Genomic DNA, 26,338 nt, shown 5'->3' with positions numbered 1-26,338 from the left:
TAATGAAAAACCTGGGTAAAAAGAACCAGGATTATTGAGCAGCTAGAATCCTACATCAGACAAGAATGGGACAACATTCCTCTCCCAAAATTACAGCCAATGATCTAACTTCCTCCTACATATTCTAAGGGGATTCCAGCACATGGCAGATACGCTCTGTCACAACTTTTTTTGAGATGTGCTGCTGCCAATCATTTCTAAAGGAGTTAAAGGGAATGTGCCTCAACTTTTAATTTTGTATTAATAATTATTGATTATATAATCAATCATTTTTAATACAAAATTAAATGCACCACTTGAATAGTTTTTTATTTATTAATTTTTTACTTTAGCCACTGGGGGCTGCCATTTTCATTTGGTGGGGGTGTAAGTGTCACACACACCTCACTTACGGCAGCTATGGGCATAAAACACTGCGGTTGGACGGCATCCGCATCTCTAGCATTGAGACTGCCTTAGCTGTGACCTGGGCACGCCCCCTGGGCTGTCCAGGTCACAGCTGTGGGAGTAGATCGTGGCCATTTTGTTGTAGCCCCCAGCATTGGTGTGGGCTTCATTTTCCCCCTGTCATCGCACACACCTCTCAGTGCATTGGATGACAGGAGCAGCAGTGGAGAGGAAGTGCCGGGGAGCGGAGGTCCCGGGTGAGTATTCTACTACAGGCTGCAGATTACCACTCACTGTTGACCTGTTCAGGGCACAGCAGGGAGATCATCCATCTCCTGTGCTCTGAACACACTGAACAGGACACACCGTTGCGTGGAAGCGCATGGAAGGTAAATACAAATGTTTTTGTTTTTTTCTATTTATTGAATATATGGGGCCATATATACCAGGAGGAGGAGGATGTTGGGGCCATATATTCCAGGAGGAGGATGTTGGGGCCATATATACGAGGAGAAGGAGGAGGATGTTGGGGCCATATATACGAGGAGGAGGAGGATGTTGGGGCCATATATACAAGGAGGAGGAGGATGTTGGGGCCATATATACGAGGAGCATGTTGAGGCCATATATACGAGTAGCAGGAGGATGATGGGGCCATATATACCAGGAGTAGGAGGATGGGACCATGTATACCACGAGGAGGAGGAGGATGATGGGACCATATATACCAGGAGGAGGAGGATTATGGAGCTTCATATACCAGGAGGAGGATGATGGGGCTACATATACCAGGAGGAGGATGGGACCATATACAGCAGAAGAATTTGGCCATATATACCAGGATGCGCTATGTGGGGCACATTATACTGTGGTGCACTATATGAGGCCATTATACTGTGGGGCACTATATGAGGCCGTTATACTGTGAGGTACTATATGGGGCCATTATACTGTGGGGTACTATATGAGGACGTTATACCATGAGGTACTATATGGGGCCATTATACTGTGGAGCACTACAGTATATGAGGCCATTATACTATGGGGCACTATATGAGGCCGTTATACTGTGAGGTACTATATGGGGCCATTATACTGTGGGGTACTATATGAGGACGTTATACCATGAGGTACTATAAGGGGCCATTATACTGTGGAGCACTACAGTATATGAGGCCGTTATACTATGGGGTACTATATGGGGCCATTATACTGTAGGTCACTACATGGGGCCATTATACTGTGGGGCACTATATGGGGCCATTATACTGTGGAGCACTACATGGGGCCATTATACTGCGGCGCACTACATGGGGCCATTATACTGCGGCGCACTACATGGGGCCATTATACTGCGGCGCACTACATGGGGCCATTATACTGCGGCGCACTACATGGGGCCATTATACTGCGGCGCACTACATGGGGCCATTATACTGCGGCGCACTACATGGGGCCATTATACTGCGGCGCACTACATGGGGCCATTATACTGCTGCACACTACATGGGGCCATTATACTGCGGAGCACTACATAGGGCCATTATACTGCGGTTTAGTATATGGGGCCATTATACTGCGGCACACTACATGGGGCCATTATACTGTGGCGCACTACATGGGGCCATTATACTGCGGCGCACTACATGGGGCCATTATACTGCGGCACACTATATGGGGCCATTACACTGCGGCGCACTACATAGGGCCATTATACTGCGGTTTAGTATATGGGGCCATTATACTGCGGCGCACTACATGGGGCCATTATACTGCGGCGCACTACATGGGGCCATTATACTGCGGCGCATTACATGGGGCCATTATACTGCGGCGCACTACATGGGGCCATTATACTGCTGCTCACTACATGGGGCCATTATACTGCGGCACACTACATGGGGCCATTATACTGCGGCACACTACATGGGGCCATTATACTGTGGCACACTACATGGGGCCATTATACTGCGGCACACAATATGGGGCCATTATACAGAGGGCTCGATGACTCTGATGAGCGGTGTAGTTACTGACGTAATTGCTCATCACAGCCGCTGGATCTCGTAGAGTGCAGCAGGACCCGGAGTGGCTGCTGTTACGGCCTATGGAGCGTCGTTCTCTGAACAAGGCTCCATAGCCTTATGGCATTGGATTCGGGGATAGTTATGGGAGTGCCACGGACTACGTTAGACCTGCTTGGGGTTTTTTTTTTCTAATAAATTGGTGAACCAGGGAAAGGGTTGGGGAGTCTTTATTCAAGTAAAATTAATTTTTCTGTGTGTGTGTGTTTTTTTCTTTCTGAGTTAGTAATGGGGTTGTCTGATAGACACCTCTCCATTACTAACCACAGGGCTTGATGCCAGATGTTATTTTTGACAATTCGCAGCTGACATAAGCCCCAACTTTATTACCCCGATTGCCACCGCACAAGGGAAATCTGTAAGAGGCGGGCAAAGTGGCAGAATTGGCGCATCTAATGTGATGCACCAATTCTGGATTGGCTGCGGACTGATATTTTTAGGCTGTGAAGGACACAATAACCAGGGACCTCCGTCCACTTCTATGGGAGCAGTAGTGTAATGCGTGACCCCTGCTCCATCCACTTCTATGGGAGCAGTGGTCTATTGTGTGACCCTGCTCTGTCCACTTCTATGAGAGCAGTGGTGTAATGTGTGACCCCGCTCTGTCCACTTCTATGAGAGCAGTGGTGTAATGTGTGACCCTGCTCTGTCCACTTCTATGGGAGCAGTGGTGTAATGTGTGACCCCGCTCTGTCCACTTCTATGAGAGCAGTGGTGTAATGTGTGACCCTGCTCTGTCCACTTCTATGGGAGCAGTGGTGTAATGTGTGACTCTGCTCTGTCCACTTCTATGGCAGCAGTGGTGTAATGTGTGACCCCGCTCTGTCCACTTCTATGGGAGCAGCGGTGTAATGTGTGACCCCGCTCTGTCCACTTCAATGGGAGCAGTGGTGTAATGTGTGAACCTGCTCCGTCCTGCCTATTGTCCTGTAGCACATCCCAGCCTTGTGCAGGTCTACAATTTTGTCCCTGGTGTCCTTAGACAGCTCTTTGGACTTGGCCATGGTGGAGAGGTTGGAATCTGATTGAGTGTGTGGACAGGTGTCTTTTATACAGGTAACAAGTTCAAACAGGTGCAATTAATACAGGTAATGAGTGCAGAGTAGGAGGGCTTCTTAAAGAAAACTAACAGGTCTGTGAGAGCCAGAATTCTTGCTGGTTGGTAGGTGATCAAATGCTTATGTCATGCAATAAAATGCAATTTATTTATTTAAAAATCATACAATGTGATTTTCTGGTTTTAATTTTTATATTCTGTCTCTCACAGTTGAAGTGTACCTACGATAATAATTACAGACCTCTCCATTCTTTGTAGGTGGGAAAACTTGCAAAATCGGCAGTGTATCAAATACTTATTTTCCCCACTGTATGTAACTGTTGAACTGTATACGTGGGGGCTATGTGGCTGTCATACTGTATATAGAGAGCTGTGGGTCATCATACTATATACAGGGGGCTGTAGGAGTCATCATCTTGTATATTGCTTAGCGCTGTTGCATTACACTAGGCATTATAATGTGACACCTATTAGGTCAGCACGGTGGCTTATGAGCACTGCAGCCTTGCAGCGCTGGGGTCCTGGGTTCAAATCCCACCATGGACAACATATGCAAGGCGCGCTGCCAGCTCCCTGTTACCGGGTCCCGCACACCGACATGCCCAATATGTTTCAAGGTAAATGAATATTGCCGCTAACATTATGCATTTAACATATACCTTGACCTTTTACATGTGTATATTGTGTGTCATTCCTAGACTCCTCTATTGATTTTAGAGATATTTAGGCACTATATTACATGGTTCAATGGGATTTATAGTATTTACTGCCACTGACTCCTATTGCCAGTTATTGTGAATGACCACTAGTTTATTACCGTGTATAAGATTACTTTATTATACATACCTTAACGGATCTATATATGGGATATATCTGTATGTTCATCTATTAGCTGTATATATCTGTTTTATACACATGTAATTAATTTGGACCTGTGGGTTTGTGTGATTCTGCTGACAGGGATTTGGTTTTCCTTCTCTTGGCATTTTTCCATCTGCCCTAGTTATGCTTCTCACATTACCATGTTTATTTATTGTAACCTTCAACTAGAGATTATCTTTTATGTTGACATGATTCACTAATAAAAACGTATATGTTGTTTAACAGCTCACTCTCCGGCTGTTTTTTTCTTGGAATATGGTCTTTATTCTGTATACTATAGACATCCCCTTTACCTTATTCCTTTTCCCCTCTTTGGTCTTATATTCCTTTTAGGAGTTTATTCTTAATAGGCGTTGAACATCTGCAAGGAGTTTGCATGTTCTCCCCGTGTTTGTGTGGGTTTCCTCGGGGTTCTCCGGTTTCCTCCCACACTCCAAAGACATACTGATAGGGAATCTAGATTGTGAGCCCCAATGGGGACAGTGCCCATAATGTCTGTAAATTGTCTGAATTTTAAAGCGCTGCGGAATATGTTGGCACTATATAAATAAAAAGATTATTATTATTAATTGCATGACCGAACAATGTAGCTACTACATAGAGTGCACTACCTTTGTTTCAACCAAAGTTGCAATGTGGCCCCAGTCTAAATTTAACTATTTGTCTTCCGCGCCCTAGCGGGATTTTAGTTTGAGACCCCGGATTTAGGAAAATTGTAAATTGCAATGTATGATAATGCAGGTTCCGGTAGCTAAGTGGCAGCTTCACTTTACAGAAAGCCGTGTTTTTAGGCTGCTAATTGGGCTTTACATAGTGCTGAGGTTTCCTACTCTGAGTCAGATAGTGATTATTGCTTCATTCAGTGTTTGGAAACAGACTTTTTATACATACAATCAACAATACAGATTATTGAATGGAGCAAAAATTAATGCATTTTGGTCATTAATGTAATGTGCAGAACGTTGTGAATTTTTTCTTCGCATAATTATGAAATTAGAACCTTATTTCAATGGTGTGTGGGTGTACAATCTGCATCGTGTATGCTGGGAAAAGGAAAAAATCATCTGCACGAAATAAAAAAAACATAACCTTTCAGGCAGCAAGAATGTCATTGAATGGCTGGAGAGGAGATACTTGTTACATCTTGCGTCATTCTTTACCAAAGAAAGAACAAACCTTATGTAGAGCGGTGTGCCTGTATCATGCATTCAGCCAAGTACAATGGCTCCCATAAGTGCAGCTATATATCTGGTGGATGAAAAGCAAAAAGAAAAGGGCCCAGGTGTAACCGGAGAGAGCGTGTATTGCATCATCACGCGGACATCAGCGCTCTTTGGACATAGACTTCCTTATAGCCCTCTCCTTGGACCATGCAAAGCAATTTTTCTGATAATAAAGGAATTGGATGCGATGATCCCATGATTACAAGAAGAGATTTTTTTTATTAAATACGATATTACATATAATGTTATAGATTTGTGTTCAAAATTGGTTTATAAGAAGTATTAAGGCACCTACACATGACACCTACAGGATCTGTTCTCACATCTCATTCTACATCCATAGGCATCAGTATGGAGCTGACTCCCTCCCCACATCTTTTGCATCTATAACAGCTTCCACTCTTCTGGGAATGTTTTCTACAAGATATTCGGGGTGTTTGTGGGTGTTTTACCCATTCATCCAGAAGAGCATTTGTGAGGTCAGACAATTTCCATTCTAGTCCCAATGGTGTTGGATGGAGTTGAGGTCTGGGCTCTGTGAGGCCGGCCATGTTCTTCCACACCAAACTCCCCCAACTATTTCTTTATGGGCCTTGCTTTGTGCACTGGTCACCGTCATGGGGAACAGAAAATGGCCTTCTCTAAACTGTTCCCACAAAGCTGGAAGCTACAATTATTCAATATGCCTTGGTATGCTGATGCATTAAGATTTCCAATTACTGGCGCTAACGGACCTAGGACAACCCCTGAACACAACCCCATAGTATTATCCGTGTTCCACCAAACCAAACAGTTGGTTCAATTAGGCAATAAACCTCCTGGCATTCTCCAAACCCAGACTGGTCCATCAGACTATCCAGACGGAGAAGTGTGATTTGTCACTTCACAGAACTCCTTTCCTATGGCCCAGAGTCCCGTAGCTTAATGCTTCACACCACTCCATCTGTTTCTTGACATTGTATTTAGAGATGTAAGAATCGAGTGCAGCTGCTCAGCTATGGAAACCCATATCATGACATTCCCTGATAACGTTTGTCCTATGCGTCTCAGCCGCAAAGTGGCAGACCACGTTAAGTTACAGAGCCCGATTTTCTGTGGTTCTTACATGCCTCCACTTTTCAACAATACCACTCCCAAGTGATCATCGAAAACTTAGGAGTAAAGAAGTTTCATAAACTGACTTGTTACAATGTTGGCTCCTATTACAGAAACGCGCTGGAATCAGTGAGCACTTTAGAATGAGCCATTCTTTCATAATTTTGACTGGCTAAGGGTTGGATTTTATACATCTGTGGCAATAGGACTGGATTAAAAGCCTCAATTTACTGATTAAAGGGAACCTGTCACCTGATTCATGGTGCCAAAATTAGCACAATTGCATCCAGGTATATTTTTCTCTTTAACCCCTTCACCCCCGGGTCATTTTCTGTTTTCATTTTCGTTTTTTCCTCCCTTTCTTCCAAAAGCCATAACTTTTTTTTTCCATTTTTCCATCAATATAGCCATATGAGTGCTTGTTTTTTTGCGGAACGAGTTGCACTTTTGAATGACACCATTGATTTTACCATAAAGTGTACTGGAAAACGGGAAATAAATTCCAAGTGCTGTGAAATTGCAAAAAATGTGCAATTCCAAAATTGTTTTTTGTTTTTTTTCTTTACCATGTTCACTAGATGGTAAAACTGACCTGGCAGTATGATTCCCCTGGTCAGTACAAGTACGCAGATACCAAATATGTATAGTTCTTTTTATCAAAGTGGTAAAACATTTTTTTGTAAATTTTGTATGAAAAATCTTTTTTGCTTTTGTTGTCATTTTCCGAGACCCATAACGCTTTCATTTTCCGGGATATAGGGCTGTGTGAGGGCTTATTTTTTGCATCCTGAACTGACGTTTTTACAGGTAGATACGATGTTTTAACTGCCTTTTATTGCATTTTATTGCAATGTTGTAGTAATAATAAAACGTAATTCTGGCATATTTGATCTTTTTTTTTCTCGTTATGCTTTTTACTGATCATATTAATTTATTTTATACTTTGATAGATTGGACGTTTCTGAATGCAGCGATACCAAATATGTGTATTTTTTTATATATATATTTTTTTAATTGTTATATTTTCAATGGTTCAAAAGGGAGTTAATCTGAACTTTTGGGGGTGGGTTTTTTTTTTTCCTTCATTTTTTTAAAAACTTTTTTTTTTTACTTTTTACTGTATTTGTTAGTCCTCTTAGGGAACTTGAAGCTGCGATCATCCAATCGCTTGTGCTATACATAGCAGTGCATCATCATTGTTCTGTGTAGAAGAAATCACGTTCTATGAATGCCGGCTGTCGGCTGGATTTCACAGGAGGATCAAAATGCCAGACACAGGGGTCATCAGCAGACCCCCAGCTGTCTTGACAACCCACCGGTGCCCTGCGATCACATCACGGGTGCGCCATGGCAGCGTAGAATGATCCTCGCCCATGTCGACGCTTGTTAAATGCCGCTATCAGAGATTAACAGCGGGATTTAAAAGGTTAACAGAGATGGCCGGAGCTCGGCTCCACCCCCGGCTGTTAAATGCACATGACGGCTGAGTGAGTCAGGCGTCATGTGCGGTGAAAGATGCGGGCTCAGTGTGTGAGCCCACATCAAAGCTATCGCCATGACATATGACGTAAATATACGTCACATGTTGTGAAGGGGTTGAAGGGAATCTGTCAGTAGGATCAACCCTTCTAAGCTGTCTATATGCGCATGTAGGTCATAGGAAGCTGAATAAAATGACACCTTGATATCTGCGATCTGATATCTTATTCCAGAGATATTTTTGTTTTTCTTATATGTAAATGATCTGTTCAAGTCTATGGGCGGACACTGTATGAGAATCTGCCTCCACAGATTATTTTACATGAAAGGGGGGAGTTACCAGTGTGAGACAAGTAGCTACCACAGAACTGTAGAACTAGACTTTGTCTCCTTACAAGCACATTCTTTGCAGCTCTCTGAGCTCTGCTGTATTGCAACATTATTGCAACCCTGTGAGATGGAAGCTGAAGCTGAGAGAACTTGCAGAGGTGTCCAGTATAATCACACACAGCTCTGCAGTGAGAGCAGAGAACGGCCATTACACATCACACTGGTAACTCTTCCTTGATGTTAAATAATCTCTGGAGTCAGATTCTCATACAGATAAGTGTCCGGCTCATAGTCCTGAACAGCTCATTTACATATAAGAAAAACATGGATTTCTCTGGAATTAGACATCAGATTGCAGATATCAAAGTGTCATTTTATTCAGCTGCCTATGACCTATATGCCCATATAGACGCCTTAGGAGGGACCATCCTACTGACAGATTCCCTTTAAAACTTCAGCATTTCAGAGACAATATTTAGAGATCTGGCTCTTCCCAGTTCCGTTCTTTTAAATACCTACAGTGGTGCTGCAAGAAACAGGCTCTGGACTAGTCCCGTCTCCAGCTATTGTCCTCACCTGGATCTTTAAAGTATATTCTCTTTGAAACACTGGAGCATTTTAGGGAAAGATATGCCTGGTTGCATCCAAACTCTGATTCATAATTGCTGTGGTTTAGGCAGCATGAAATGTGACAGTTTCCCTTTAAGAGGTATATGTTTTTGGCCATATAATGTATATATATCAGTTGACGTGTATTTTGACATTATTGGATGTTAATTGCTTGTTTTACCTTTTTTTAGGTCCCTTCATCTCCAGAAGAAAGAGACGCAATATACATCACAGTGGAAATTATGTCCAACTGGGGGAATCCTTACAGTGTCGGATTAACAGAGATTCAGTTCTTCAATATGAAGGATCAGAAGATGTATGTTTCCCCTCATGATGTGGACATAAGAAATACTGCTTTTCCTGGAGACATTCATTGTTTGGTTAATGGAAAATTTCAGGTAATTTTTTTAATAAATATTACAAGATAAATACTAATCAGGCTTTTAGTTTTCGTGAACTTAATCACTAAGTAAATCACGTTCTACTTCTCACTGACTAATCACAGATGGCTCTAAACCAGGGATGTCAAACTCAAACACACAGAGGGCCAACATTAAAAACTTGGACAAAGTTGTGGGCCAACCAATATACAATATAATGGCCCCACATAGTTCTCCATACAGTATAATGGCCCCACATAGTCCTCCATACAGTATAATGGCCTCACATAGTCCTCCATACAGTATAATGGCCCCACATAGTCCTCCATACAGTATAATAGCCCCACATAGTCCTCCATACAGAATAATGGGCCCCACATAGTCCTCCATACAGTATAATGGGCCCCACATAGTCCTCCACACAGTATAATAGCCCCACATAGTCCTCCATACAGAATAATGGGCCCCACATAGTCCTCCATACAGTATAACGGCCCCAAATAATCCTCCATACAGAATAATAGGCCCACATAGTCCTCCATACAGTATAATGGCCCCACATAGTCCTCCATACAGTATAATGGCCCCACATAGTCCTTCATACAGTATAATGGCCCCACATAGTCCTTCATACAGTATAATGGCCCCACATAGTCCTCTCATACAGAATAATGGCCCCACATAGTCCTCTATAGAGTATAATGGCCCCCGCATAGTCCTCCATACAGAATAATGGCCCCACATAGGGGTTCTGGTGTCGCAAGTCAAATCTAACCACTCTGGTGGGCCAGATTTGGCCAAGTGCCAGAGTTTGACATGTATGCTCTAAACACAGAGAAAAGTTAGCTGCCACTCTGGGGGTCCCCCGAACTTCCCTCCACAGATGATGGTGGGAGAAAGAAGGATTGAATACGTTAAATTTTGAAGTCCCATCCTTTTGTTATTCCAGGGGATGAGCCACCGCTAGAAAAGTCATACCCTGTCTTTATTTGTATGCCACCACCCTGTTGTTTATTTTGATCTTCTTCCCTGTGTGGAAGAACTCTAGTTGAAACATGGCTACTAATAGAGAGGCATGACCAATCTTATCCATCAGTGGCCGTCAATAGCAGGGAAAACTAGCGGGTGCGCAGTGCCATACACATTGTTATTGAATAGAGGCAGCTGATGAATGGGCTGATCACGTGCCCCTCCATAGCTGATATGTATGGCCCAGAGCCCCATTCTGCAGACATGAGAAAAGATCAGAATTAACAAGGTCAACATATAGACATCGGAGCTGATCTTCACATAACATTATATTTGCAAGCATCTCTATGTAAGGGAAAATTATAGCATCAATAAAGAACGATTAGTTTGTCTGCCATCCGAAGGACCGTCTCTACACAAAGGTCGTGACCTCTATTTACTCTTACTACAGGAACTCCGAACCATAGGGGGTCTTCGGGAAGAGTACTGAGGGTTTCAATCGTGACATCTTGGCCTAGTGAGTCTGAGCTTCAACGTGGGGACAGATTCTTATTGTAGTCCTAATTACTATTGGGAGTTGGTGGTTCAAAACATAAACTATTTAAAATGCAAGGTGCTTGCCCCTAAATGAACCCACAGTCCAGTCACCAGACCAGCAATTTTAATATTATAATCTAGGCCATCCTGGAAACCTGAGCCCAGGGCCAAATATATAAAAAGAATGAAAAGGTGTTCACATGTGGGGGGTAAGCCTATGCTGATTGTGATCAGTAATTCACTTCTCCATCCCTCAAAGAAACAGAAGAATACATTTAGATGGAAACGTTTAGGTATTTCTGTTTCTCCCTTTTTATTTTAGAACTGTTTTGCATATTTATATCCTTTTTATTTTTATTCTTTTTTTCCTTTTCTTGTAAGCACTATACTTTTATATTAAAGCTTAAACCTTTAATAAGCTTGGTCCTTGTATGCTCTAAAAAATCCATAGCCTTTCAGAGAGTGTGTGACCTATTTTTTGATTGTCAGTAGTATATTTCGGGGACTCATCACCCCGTGTCATTGATGAATGGTGGCAGCTTGTTGTGTAGACTTGGTGTGTGGACTGTGTCGGGTGTGATTTATGCTCACTTTATAGCCTATAACAGAGATTGAGTGAGAGGAGATAAATTATCCCCTGCAGGCAAACCCCACTTCACATACTGAGAAGTGTGTACGTGTAGGTGCACCAGTATGCGGTGGCCAATATAAAAACGTATACATACACTAATCGTCAGTACACTTTGATTAATGAATTTATGAGCTCCACTATTGCTATACACCTAAAAATGTGGAAGGTACGAAGCATTTTTTAATCTAAACTTTTTAATCTAAATGTATAAAAGCCATCCAACCACTCCTTAAATGCAGCTGTTAATCTCTGACGGTGGCATTTAAAGCGAGCATACCATGAGATGGAGTCCACCATTCCAGGAGCCTGACGGCTTTCCTACAACACAATCACAGGATGCCGATGGGTTCACATGGCAGCCGTACTTGCCATGATGGTGTTGCTCTGAAGATCAACTTGTGGCTCGTGATCATAGGAGACTATGATTTTTATCATATACTGCAGTACAGTATTGCCTATCGCAGCATATAGTCTAAGTGATTGGATGATATATGTGTATATATATATGTATTTATATGTGTGTATGTATATATATTGTAGTGCGGCGGTGTTCACACTGTGCGGTAATGAGGCAGTGACCCAAGTAAAGTTCAACTTAAACGGCTTTATTTTTCCAAAACTCACAAATTAAAGGCGAACGGTATCCTCTGGTTTGCAGCCGGGTCGTCAAAGAACAGTCCATTTCCAAACCCGTTGCCGTGGATGACTGCACCGCCGTATCACTCCGATGTGCGTCAGAAGCTTTGCCTTCTTGGGCTCTGTCTTCAGGTCACACAGGCTGGGAGTGCAGAGCCTCCTGCTCTGCAGCTTGCAAACACAAAAACTGACACACCCAAACCTTTGCTGCAAGTTTTTAAATGAACACTGTGGACATGAGCCACATGCAAGACCCAGACTGGAGGGAGTGAACCGCCCCACTGCCATCCTGTAGTTCTTTCCAAAAATAAAAGCCCATGCCGGGTTTTCTTAAATCCGACTTGGTCAAATAGCTTGACCAAGTCCAAACTTAACTTTTATTTTGCACTGCAACCTGTGTCTGTGATTGCAGTGCACTCTAGCTGGTTCGATATGCCTCTATGTGCATCCTAGGGGATACATACCGTCCCTCGCATATAGTTCCCCTCACTTCCTCACTATATATCTTCCAGCAAGACAGTGACCCAAAACATACAGCCAAGGCAACAAAGGAGTGGCTCAAAAAGAAGCTCAGTATGGTCATAGAGTGGCCTAGCCAGTCTCCTGGCCTTAATCCCACAGAAAACTTATGAGGGAGTTGAAGCTCCGAGTTGCCAAGCAACAGCCTCAAAATCTTTAAGAAATTGTCCGGTACTTTTTTTAAATTGCCCAATGTATTCAGCATGTGGGCATAAGTATTTTTGTAAATACCTTGTGTTGCTGATAATGCCTGTGAGCGGTGCTATCGGTGGCCGCTCACAGGCGTCCCGTGACCCCGCGCTGACGTCACGACAAGTGAGGCGTGACTCAGCGCTGGGGTCCCCGCGGTGGCTGCTGGGTTGTGGGCGGGATTATTCCCCGCATCACACCCAGCATACTTCCGCGTGCTTTCCCAATGAATGGGGAGAGGGAGACGCGCGGTGGATGCCGGGTGTAACACAGCACAATGTTGAAACTGGGAAACCAAGGTCTTTGGAAATGGTCTTATACCCTTTGGAAGTCTTGTGTTTGCTAATAATAGCAGTTCTGATGTCCTCAGACAGCTCCTTTGTCTTCACCATTGTGACAAAGGAAGAGGGCCTACCATGTGGCTATTTAAAACACTGAAGTCGTCATTCATTTGCTAATTAATGTCACATGGGCACCAACAATTAATCACAGGTGAATCTCTTCTGTGATTTACCACAAGCAAGTCAAAATGTGTTTCCATACTAAATTAATGTAAAAGGTGCCAATACCACTGTCACAGCGAGCTTTAGATTTTTCTATTTTTCCCTCCCATAGTTTTTTGTTTTAAATTATTGTTTATCATTTGCTCCTTTGTATTTAACACGAGTGCATTTTATATATATATATATATATATATATATATATATATATATATATATATAATATATATATATGTGTGTGTGTGTGTGTGTGTGTGTATATATATATATATATATATATATATATATATATATAGCTCAAATATATATATTTACACGTGTGTGTGTGTATTTTAGGTAATTTTCTGCTTGCACTTTCTTTTTATTGATGCCTTCATCCATAGTTCTGAAGCGTTGGACTAAAGCCACATGTTGAGGCTTATCTGTTTTTGTTACTATACTAATAATGTAATATGCAGTTACTATACTATCTATATCTAATACTACTCTGACACACTCCTTCTTTCACTGCTCCAGTTATTTTTACTGTAATATGATGCAATTATTCTATTGTACAGATAAACTGTGCTATTGCGCAATTCTTAAGATTTGCAAGGATGATCCCTTTAAAAAAAAAAAACCTCCAAAATTCTTTTGAGGAGGGCTGATATTGCAATAATATGAATAATATGAATCATGTAAGTAACACAATATATTCTAACATTACGAATGAAGACTTCCTATTTAACAATCTTATTGATTGCTCATTGACATATAATTTACCTACTGGACTGCAAGTGCGACCTACAGTACATGGGCTGAAAACAGTAAACCTCGAGACAATGGATCAATAAACCTCTGTCCAAGAAGAACGGCTTGTTACTGCAAAGTGTCTCGACATTTAACGCTGCATCACAATAAATATTTCTCTAGTAGAAGGATTATACATATTGAACGTATAAATGAAACTAAATAATAGCAAATTGAAATCCTGAAAATCCTATTGGATATATAAATTCCAATGTTTAGCTTCAAACGGATTGTTTGAAACTGTGGAATCGATCTGATAATAAATATATAAAGCCTCCAAACCACCTGGGATATGATCAGCTCATCGTTCTGCCTTCTTGTCATATACGAGGTGTTTTTACATTATCTGCTGCTCTCTACCATACATTCTCATATTAGAAGCCTCTTAGCCTTCATCGCAGCTAGTTTTAAATTGGTGGCCACTTCCACTAGGTGGGTTCTGGCCGGGAGTATGTATATCGCATACTTGACCGCCATTCTTGGCGAATCCTCACAGTGCACAGTGCGTGCGTTGGGAGGATTCGCAAGTCTGAAGTCACACAGAGTAACTGCAGATTTGTCATTCTAGACCGGACAACCGTGTTAGCATATTGTAGGGTTTCTACTCACTTGGGTGTGTCGGGAGGCAAACAGGAAGCGTTTTCATTTAAATGTCCACGTCGGTTTATTACCTCATAATCCGTTGCTAAGCAAAAGCAAAACAAACAGCCTTTAGTGCAGGCAAAACAAAGTAAACAGTCCTTTAGGCAAAGTCTCTGGTTAGCCAGTCCTGTGGTCACACAGGCTGGATAGCGTCTAATACACTGGCTTAGTCTGCAGATAACAACACAGGGGAGGCCTTCTCCCTCCAAACACAGAACATGTGCCAAACAAAGGACATTTTATCCTCTTAACCACACCCAGAGGCGAGGTCTGTGGGCAACAAGACCCGCCCGTTTCTCAAGTTGCCCTTAAAACCTGGTCCCAGATAAACCAAGCAATACTCTTAGTGCTTAGGTACACTAGAGCAACAATCCAGGATTACATAACAGATGACAACCATCTCTGTGACCCATACCTCCCATCAATTATCTATCCGGTAGATGCCTTACAATATACACTGGGATTATGTTTAGAAAACACAGTTAACAACTATCTATTCGAAACAGCACTGTTTGAAATATTGGTTTTCTTAAGACAGATCCGGCACACTTTCCTTTTCTGTTTTTTTTTTTTTTTTTTTTGCTACTGTAATGGAACAGAAACCTGTAATTATCTAGCTCAGATGTAAAGCCAGTCTTAAAAAGCTTCCACATACTTAAAACAGAAATAATTATGTAGTCTATGTTTAAGCAAGAAGATTGCAAACACATCATTACTTAGAAATCTTAGTCAATGTCTCCTCATATTTTACCCATGTATCATGCTTTCACTTTTCAATGGTTCTATTCCCATGTCAATTAAACCATCTACTGAATTAGGCTAATAAATTGCATAATGCCGAATCCTAAGAATTATTATTTTTTCATCTTTAATTAGACACCAAAAATTTTCTAAACCAGTGGTGGTCACCTTGACATTTAATAGGTTGCATTCACCATTGATTCCATCACAGTGGTCAAGCCAGGCCAGGAATAAGCAGGCACACATACAGATGTGGGTACCCTTCTGTTAAAGTAGGAAAAACACACAACTCACTGAAATAACTTGAAACTTAAAAAAGTAATTTTCAATGTAAATTTACTGGATATCAACCAACTAAAATCAGACATTACTTTTGATTTCTGGTTCATCCAAAACAATGAAAATGTGCTGGACAAAAATGATGGTTCCCTTGAGTTAATACTTTGTTGCACAACCTTTTGAGGCAATCACTGCAAACAAATGATTTCTGTAACTCTCAATGAGTCCTTGTCACCTGTCCACAGGTATTTTGGCCACTTCTCGTGAGCAAACTGCTCCAGCTGTCTCAGACTTGATGATTGCATTCTCCACTTCATGTTTCAGATCCTTCCATAGATGCTCAATAAGATTTAACTCAGGGCTCATAGAGCTGTAGAGCTATTTGCGGCGCCCCTTTATGGTGTCCCCTTCCCCTCCACTCAGGGACGCCGGCTTACTCACCGCCCAGGCCCTGACATGTTCCCTGCTTCCTACTTCCTGCCGGTGGCACGCCTAGGGCATGCACGTTCTCGCTCCCCTACTCTTAAAGGGGCAAGCACACGCATATAGTGAAATGCCCTCTGCTTGTTGTTGAGAGGCATTTAGCATAATGAGTTCACCTGCTGGATGGCTCTTAGCATATTGCTGGGAGTGAACCTGTATAAAAGACTCCCTCTCCCTTAGGGAGTCGCCGAAGCAACAGCTTTCATTAGTATGTAGTCTCCCCTACTATTGAGTTGTTACGTCCTCTGTCCCGGTGTGGCCAGGGTCCTGAACCTGATTCCCTGGTCCCGTTGTGGCTAGTGTCCTGACCCTGAATCCCTGGTCCTGGTGTGGCCAGGTCCTGAACTTGAATCCCTGGTCCATGTGTGGCCAGTGGCTGAACATTGTCCCCTGGTCCTGGTGCAGCCAGTCTTGTTCCAGAAGTCCCCTGGTACCAGTGCAGCCAGTATCAGAACGTTTCCTTATCTGAATTTCCGTGTCCGTAACCATTCTGCAGTGATTCTGATTTTAACTTATTAGTCTGAACGGAGCCCTAATCTCTGTCCGGTAGCCTGATCCCTGGGGTCATCTGCTGCAGTACCGGCATCTGCCTAGGAGTATTACCTGACTGCTGTCTGCAGCCCAGCCTGTATCCACCATCTGGAGCTGCAGTGAGCACCAGGTTACCACTTACCTACGCCTCTACCTAGGCAGACCCGGCCCTGTGGCACAGTGGGTCCACTAGTCCTCATGCCACACCAGTGGGCGTAACAGAATCCACTTCAGAACAGTCCAATGCTTTGCTTTGCTCTTAGCCATTCTTGAATGTTTTTATCTGTGTTGTGGGTCATTATCCTCTTGGAAGACCCTTGACCTGCGACTCGGGCCAAGCTTTCTGTAACTGCGCAGCACATCTTACTTGAGATTTAATTGTACCCTGCACATAATGAAGACACCCTGGTCCAGGTGCAGCATAGCAGCCCCAAAACATAACCGAGCCTCCTCCATGTTTCACAGTAGGTACAATGTTCTTTTCTTTGTATGCTTCATTTTTGCATCTGTGAACTGTGTCCCTGGCTTTCTTTGGTCCATGTTCAGTGTGTTACACATCATGATACCAAACAGCACAGTGACTACTTTTCACCTTTTATACAATATAGGCAGACTGACTGATTTCAAGTTTGTACACACCTGTGATGCTAATTACAGGACATACCTTAACATGTCCCTTTGGTCAAATTATTTTAAATCTTTTCTAGGGATTCAATCATTTTTGTCCAGGTTATATTCATTATTTTTTATTGTTTTCTGTTGAACCACAATTCTATATTCAGTAAATTTAACCCCTTCACGCCATTGCCATTTTCAGTTGTTGTTTTTTTTATTTTTCCTCCTCCTCTTCCAAGAGCCTTAACTTTTTTATTTTCCCGTGTAAGGGCTTGTTTTTTGCAGAGTGAGTTTTACTTATGAATTGAATAATTCATTCTACCATACCATATAGTGTACTGGAAAACGGGAAAAAAATTCAAGTGCATTGAAACTGCAAAAAAAAAATAATTTTACAATTGTTTTTTATTTTTTTTATTTACAATGCTCACTATATAGTAAAACTGACCTGGCAATAGGATTCTCCAGGTCAGTATGATTATGCAGATACCAAACATTCATAGTTTTTTTTTTATTTAAGTGGTAAAAAAATGTACTTGCTTTTATCGCCATTTTCCGAGACCCATAACATTTTCATTTCATTTCTTGGGATATGGAACTGAGTGAGGGCTTATTTTTGTACCCTGAGCTGACGTTTTTACTGATAGCATTTGGGGGTAGATATGATGTATTGATCACATATTTTTTTTTTTCCAATGTTGCGACGGCCGAAAAATGTGATTCTAGCGTTTTGATCTTTTTTTTTCATCATGCCGTTTAACGATCGGATAAATTTTTCATATTTTGATCAGATATTTCTGAATGCAGGAATCCCAAGTATGTGTATTTTTAATTTTTTCATTGTTTTATTTTTAATGGGGCAAAGAGGGGGTGATTTGAACTTTTGTGGTTTTTTGTTTACATTTTTTTTCATATTTTTAAAAACTTTTTTTAAACTTGTTTTGTTAGTCCCCTTAGGGGACTTGAAGCTGCAATCATCTGATCACTTGTATTATTCATAGCAGTGCATCAGCTATGTATATCAGAAATCACGATCTCCTATGAACCCCAGCCATGGGCTGGCTTTCACAGAAGTATCGTGATGACAAGCACAGGGGTCTTCTGCAGACCCTCTGCTGTCATGACAACACATCTTCGCCTCGCCTTCACATCACCGGCGCACCGATGGGAGCGTGGATTGACGCACGCCCCTGTCGGTGCTTGTTAAATGCCTCTGTTAGAGATTTTATAGCCTCGAGCGGAACACCGCTCCACCCTCGGCTGTTAGAGGCACAAAATCAACCATCATGTGCAGTTAAAGATGCATGCTCAGCATGCGAGCCCGCATCAAAGTCAGGGAGCTGGCATATGTCGTACCGGTACATCATATGTCTGTAAGGGGTTAAATTGAAAAGTACTTTTGTCCATTTCTGTTTATTTCAGTGACGATTGTGGGTTTTTCTTGCTTTAACAGAAGGATACCAACAATTTTGTCCCTGCGTATATGATTTATAGACCTTTTCCAAGGCAATCTTACATGAGAGGACCTTTTACCACCAACATTTCAATGAAATTGTATCCCCTTGATCAAACATATTGGATTTGACATCATATTTGTCTTTTTTTTAATATTTCTTGAATAGGTCTGTGGCTTACTGTACTTTCTTAGCATTAAAAGCTATACTAAGACGTTTGTTACCCCTCTCAACAAATTCCGTACCCTCCCCCATTATGTCTTTCTTAGCTGTTTCTTTTCTATATACCCAGTAAAGGCATGGTTAATGATTGTAGTAGTGTATTATTTTGCCTTAGATGATCGCACAGCGTCTTCATTATGTGATCGGTAATATCTAGTGTCTTTCCAGGAATGCTGTGCTGCTTGGTAACTTTCTAATTCTTTCAAGTTCTTTTGTTTTCTTAAATTGCAAACAAATAATTCACCTTAATTCCAAATGTCTTCTTCAGACTACAAAGGAAGACTTCATGTGGATGTGCCCATTCCTCCCTCCTGTACAGCTTTACCTTGTAATACGAAATCCATCTAGGTCATGTGATTTTGACATATGTAAGATGAAGATTTGGAATTATAACAAGACGCTCAGTGTAAGTAGTTTCAGCTTATTATCTTATTTGCTGACCTGCATTCCCTCCACGTAGAACATAGTAACGCAGGGTAGATGATGACTTTTTATACAGTTTCATTCATTCTCAGGCAAGATTTGTAGTTTTTATACAATTTATATTCTGAACGGCCATGTGATTTGAAGCAAATGGGTGAGTTAATTCACATTTTATCAAGGAATATTTTTAAGATTTTTTTTATGTTGACATTTTTGTTAACTGTTATTAACATTTTTATTGTCATCTGATTTTCATTGAAATTGTAATATGGCTTCTAATTGAATGAATTGTTTACTAGTTATGGGCATTTACAATGGTATTTACAGATTTGTAAGATAAGAAAAAATATATATAAAATTAAAAAAATATATAAAGTCATCTCGTGGACACGCACCATTCCAGGGATATCCGTGCTGTGTCTCCCAACAGTCACATGACCACTGCAGCTAATCATTGACTGCTTATAGGCTGCAGCGGTCATGTGACACAACAATAACACATGCCCACTGGGAGACACAGCGCTGGTATCGCAGCGGTTTAGAAGGTGACTGTGGTTTTATTTATTCTTTAGTTTATTCAGTCTGGGTGTTTAAGAAAAGATTGTCCAGTAGTGGACAAGCACTTTAAGTTTTATTTGTCACACGTTAGGCCGGTTTCACACATCTGTGAAATACAGATTTTTCTAGGTGCAATAGTCACATAGAAGATAATCGGCATTACGGACTCAGCCTCTTAATTATGGCTCATCCAGTTGATATGGTCTGCTTACATGGCGCTGCTGTCTGACACCAGTAAGTTGAACTATGTCCTGAAGGACCTATATTTCCTGAAGGACCGTGGATGTCAGGTGATACCAGATGATCAATGTGTAGCAGTCACTGCCAGATACTGAAAATCACTTCCAATTCACAATTTGTCTACATTTACCATATGGCAAAATTTGTTTTTTACATATGTTAAATGCCGAAAATAAAAAGAAGAATGGAAATGACACTTTTCAGCCACCGCACTTCCCCAAAGAGAAACAAATAATAAAATGCAATCATATGTCATATTGTAGTAACGCGGCTTGCTCGATTGTACTCGGAGGTAGACACGGAACACTGTTTCTTTAAATTTCGGGTTGGTTTATTAAAACATGTCATAAACCACCCTGGAGTCCATAAAGGAAACACAGCCCATTCGGCATAACGGCAAAACAAAAACAGCACAGTACATATATCAGCTGGGGTCCGGCCACTCAGGGTTAGCCATAAACGGTTCAGATTTAGCACAACACATGCAAACTCCTCTCTGGAGCAAGCCTCTCAAGATACTGAACCACACCTGAGTCACAAGGCTGGCCATTTACAGCCCAGACCACACCCTGAGGTGGAGATATGGAGAACAACCTCATGTCCACTCTATGGTTGTTCTCATAAAACATGCCCTTTTAATATGACTGATTAACCCCCTCTGCACCTACCATGCAGGAGAAAACTTCCATTTTTCACATTACTCAAGCTAATAGCCTCGGTGAAACATACCTCCCCTCCAGTATTCTCCAAGTGACTTTGTCACAATATGTTCCCTCTAAAATGTATCTGTATAAACGTCAGTGCACATATAGCAACCCCTCACCCCGCTTAATGGACGGAAAAATAAAAAAAAAGTTACAGGTATCAGAAAATGGCGACACCATTTTATTTTTTATTTATTTTAATTTACAAATGTCACATTTGTTTTTCACCAATAAAATAAAATAACTGGATAAGTTCGGTATCATACAGAACTAGAGAATTACTGTATGTTGCCAGGTCATTTTTAGTGCCGAATGAATGTCGTAAAAACAAATCTCGAAAAATAATGGCAAAACTACAGAGAGTTTTTCTTTTCTTTTTTTTTTTTTTTTAGTAAAGAGCTCACAATCCCTTAAACATCACACCCCCATACATAATAAATGAATCAATCACACAGAGGGTCCCTTTTTACAAGAGAAAACTTTCCTCTTCTACTGAAGCTGGATATTTTTTCGTTAAGAAAAAAGAACTATCCTTGAGATCCGGCATAAATTAGAGAAGCCTAAATAAAATCATGAAAATTAATAATCTTCTCTTCTTAGAGCTGCTTGATTATATTCAAGGGTGCCTTTACTTGTTCATAGCAGGTCAAAGGAGGTTTTAATAGATTATATAAAGAGGTTTTTTAGTTTCAAAATCAAATACCCCAAGTGCTTGATCCCTTTTTAAATTACAAACCATCATTGGTCATGCCAAGGTAGATGGCACAAGCCCGCTGAGCTCAGTGTTTGGCTGAAACAATTACACTGCAGCCATGTTGGCAAAGACCGCCAGGGAGCAGTGGCAAGGTGGTGCTTGAGCTTCAGGGGATAAGTAACAATCATTTTGGTATCTTGTAGGGCAGTGATAGCTAACCTTTTAGAGACAGAGTGCCCAAACTGCAACCCAAAACCCCTTATTTATCTCAAAGTACCAACACGGCAATTTAACCTGAATACTGAGGTTTTAGTTTAGAAAAACAACACATCCATTAACATCTTTTTTGTAATTTAAATGAAAAACACAATAACAAAACTTTCAATGATACAAACAACTTTTTTTTGAAAGGTAAAAGTTTGCATTTGGCATGCTTCTCTGAAAAGTCATAGATACTCTTTGGAAAGCACGGTGTTACGGGTACTCTTCAGAAGGCACTGTATACTGACTCCTTGGTTCCAGCCCAAATCACTCTGGTGGTCTCTGGCTGGACAGGGAGCAGTAATGCAGAAGCACATCTGGTGATGCTTTGTTCCAGTCACCTGAGGTGTTAATGGTTAGGTGACCAAAAAATGGATGTCATTACTTCATTTCCTGCTAGAGACCACTACAGCAGCTTGTTCTGGACCAGGAGCGGGGAACCTTTTTTTCTGTCAAGGGTTATTTGGATATTTATAACTTAGTTCTGGGGCCTTACTAAATTATCAACTAGAACCCCCAGCAGTAGAGAAACATCACCATACATCACCATAACCACCAGCAGTACAGAAATGCATCACCAGAACCACCATCAGTACTGAAATGCATCACCAGAACCAACAATACATGGTACATCAATTGTAATGTCCAGTCAGCCCCATATACATTTGTATCACATAAATCTACAACCTCCAGTATGTCCTTAACAATGGTAAGAAGATGCTGGGAGTTATTATTAGTCATTGTCAGACTGTGGACCATACAGGGACCACAGTACTAATGAGATGCAGGCAGGATCACACATAAACATTTAGATCCAGGTACCTTTATAGATGACATTGTCTCTTATTGGAGTTGTTCTCTTTCTTTTCTTCATTTTGTCCAGACGCCATAATGAAATTTCACAGCCACAGCTCATCTCTGCAGGCTTCCATCTTTCCTGGTCTTCTGTAGCATATCTTGATACAAAGACTTTAAAAATAGCAGAGTCATTATAATGCTTCTGAATAAAAATATCTGCTTTATGCTGAGTCCCTGAATAAATAATTGCCCCTGATTATCTTCACTGCACAAAATATGACCCACACACTGTCCCTCTTATGATACTGTCTCCTCACACTATTCCCCTCAATAGTCTCCTTGCACGTTTCCCCCTCCCGTACTGTTTCCTTTCACATCCCCCCCTGTTAACTATACTGTCTCCTAACATATTTATCCCCTCACTCTCTGTACTGTATCCACACCCACCCCCCTCCCTGCCCATACTGTGTCCGCATGAATTCCCCCTCTCAGGGCTCTTTCACACGTCTTGATATTTCCGATATTGGAAAAAACAGTACCGGAGATATGTGTCCGTGTGTCCTTGTGTGGCAACCGTGTGCCGCCCTTGTGTCGTATCAGAATCACACGTACCGCGCCTGGGAAACAGTGGTACAGTTCGCGCTATTTCCAGGTGCGGGGTGCTGGAGGAATTCACTGCAGTTCAGGGGCCCGCTCTTGTTGCATCGAGTTATTCTCCTTTGCTCTTCAACGTGAGCGATCGCCTCAAGCCACCGCTCATGGTGATGAGTAAATGTTGCACAGATGGATTACAGCGTGGGACACTATGGATTCTTTCAACTTCGGACAGGTGAGGTATATTGTTATTTTTTATTTTATTTTCTTAATTTTACACTTAATGTATTCAGCAGGGGCTAAATACAACTCTCAACATTGTCCCCTGCTCACGCTGATCTCAGCACAAGCAGGGGACAGTGATGAGACTTGCCTCCAGCATCCAGCGCCTGAGAACAGCGAAAACTGTACCACTGATTTCCAGGCACCGGTACGTGTCACACTGATGACGCATGGATGTCATCCGTGTGCCATCAATCTGCAAGTGTGCGGGATGTTTTGCGGCCTGTGCTGCAGGTAAAAAACTGACATGTCAGAGTGTTTTGCCCACGGACATATGTGCGCAGACCCATTCATTTGAATGGGTCTAGGTGTGTAAGTGTCTCAAATACGTGTGAAAACTGTCACCACACGTACTGGAGACATGGATGTGTAAATGAGGCCTTATACTGTGTCCCCATACATTCCCCTCCTCATACTGTGTCCACATACATTCCACCGCCTACTTTGTTTGCATAGATTTCCCCTTCGCTCCTCACACTGTTTCTGCAGCGATCCCCTCCCTCTCTTCACATACTGTGTCCTCAAATTTTTTGCTTCCTGTACTGTGTCCGCACCCATCCCCGCCCTCCCTCTTCATACTGTGCCCTCAAATTTCTCCCTGCCCCCCTCGCTTCCCATACTGTGTCCGTACCCACCTCCCCTTACATTTTCCCCATCCATGCCTCCCACACCCTGCTCCACATACTGTGCCTGCACCCAACCTTCCTTGCTCCCAAAAACTGTGTCCTCAAATTTCTCCACCCCTTCGCTCCCCAGATTTCGAAGTGCAATCCGCCAGAAATACTTAGTGTGCACGCTTCTTTAGGCCACGTTCACACGTTCAGTATTTGGTCATTATTTTACATCAGTATTCGTAAGCCAAAACCAGTAGTGGGTGATAAATGCAGAAGTGATGACGTGTTTTTATTATATTTTTCCTCTGATTGCTCCACTCCTAGTTTGGCTTACAAATACTAAGGACTCACAGAAATTGTACCTTTTATAGATGTAAATACTTTTATGCCCAAAAATGACAAAAGTATTCTTGGAGTGATACCTTTATTGGCTAACCAGAAAAAAAAAATATATGCAAGCTTTCAGAGCACAGAGGCTCCTTCGTCAGGCAATATTACAAATTAATTCAAAAGATACAAGGCTCAACATTTGAGAGATGTTACAGCAAACATTTGTTCATGAGGTGTAAGGGGTGATGCCTCCTACTGATAAGTCAAGGAGATCAAATTAGGATTTTTTTGTTGCAAATGGAGAAGAGGCCCTGGTAATTATCTGGAGGTGTGAATTGTGTCCATGTAGTGAGTCATAAACCCAGGTGTTAGATTGAGTCATGTTGTTAAGGAATTGAACAGCCTTATCAATTTGAATTCACAGATTTCCGTGAAATGACCTTTCAGTATTAAGACTTTTAAATCTGTCATACAGTGTCCCAGGCTAGAGAAATGTTTTCCCACAGGCGTGTCCAGTTCATTCTTAATTGTGTCTGTGTAAATTCATTCTCGTTTGCAGTTTTTGCATAGTTTCTCCAATATAGACACCTTCCGGGCACTTTGTACATTGTATCATGTACACCACATTGGAGGATGTACATGAAAAGACATCCATGATGTTGTAGTCCTGATTTGAGCTTGGTATATGGACTGTATGTGATGGTAATATGTGGGTACAAGTTTTGCATTTTTTGTTTTTACATGGGAATGTGCCCGTCACTGATGGTGATGAGAGGACACTTCTGACAAGGAGATTGCTTAAGTTAGGGGGCTGTTTGTAGGAGAGAAGTGGTAGTTCTGGGAATATTTCTTTCAGTTTGTGGTCTCTGTGGAATATGGGTTGGAGATCAGCACCAATTTTCCTTAGGATGTTCATGTGGGGGTTGTGTGTGACTACAAGAGGTACCCTGTTGTTGTCCTCCCTTTGTCTGTAATCCAGGAGGCTGCTTCTTGGGATCCTTGTAGGTCTGTGGATCTGTTCATCTATTACCAGTGGATGGTATCCTTGTTTTAGGAATGTATACATTTTATAGACACATTTTTAAAATGTAACTTTTAATATACAGTATATCATAAAATATTACTATCACTTAAAACAACCCACATTATCAGTGCACAATCAAAGATGAAGGGAGGGGGATTGTGCCTTACCCTGTTCTGGCACTACCTGGCCCTACCTTGCTGGGGAGGTTGGCACCTTATATCCTGTGCAATGGCGCCCCCGCTCACCGACGGCTCTCCCTTTTGCCCCTATATCACCCTATAGTGACAAAAAATGGGGTTAAAAGTGCAAAAATTGAGGTAGAGATAAAGTAATTTTGTAACAGCATATGGTGTATACATATATGTATCTTCAGCCCTGATCAGTGCAATTTGACCGCAGATACAACAATCCAAAAGAGGATGCAAAAAAATATTCAATACTAGAGGTCCAGAATGGATCTTCCAATCAGCCCATCAAATTTACATTATTGATATGATTTCAGATTTCATCATATATGCAGTTCACTTCAAATGGCATAATAGCTTTCCATTAT

General features: G+C 41.7%; 1 protein-coding gene across 2 annotated transcripts in view; it reads left to right on the top strand.

The window, feature by feature from the left end:
* Positions 1-26,338, top strand: part of KATNIP (katanin interacting protein) — a 297,865-nt gene that overhangs the window by 114,363 nt on the left and 157,164 nt on the right. For both annotated transcript variants that reach the window (XM_073647803.1, XM_073647802.1), the window contains 2 exons: positions 9,338-9,544; positions 19,532-19,669. In XM_073647803.1, coding sequence (XP_073503904.1) covers positions 9,338-9,544; positions 19,532-19,669 — 345 coding nt within the window. The remainder of the gene's footprint in view (positions 1-9,337; positions 9,545-19,531; positions 19,670-26,338) is intronic.

This window comes from Phyllobates terribilis, unplaced genomic scaffold (genome assembly GCF_046119375.1).
Source record: "Phyllobates terribilis strain yellow unplaced genomic scaffold, ASM4611937v1 Scaffold_9__5_contigs__length_417890890, whole genome shotgun sequence".
Taxonomy (NCBI): Eukaryota; Metazoa; Chordata; class Amphibia; order Anura; family Dendrobatidae; genus Phyllobates; species Phyllobates terribilis.
Note: the sequence above shows the minus strand (reverse complement) of the source record. Positions and strands in the feature narration are given on the sequence as shown.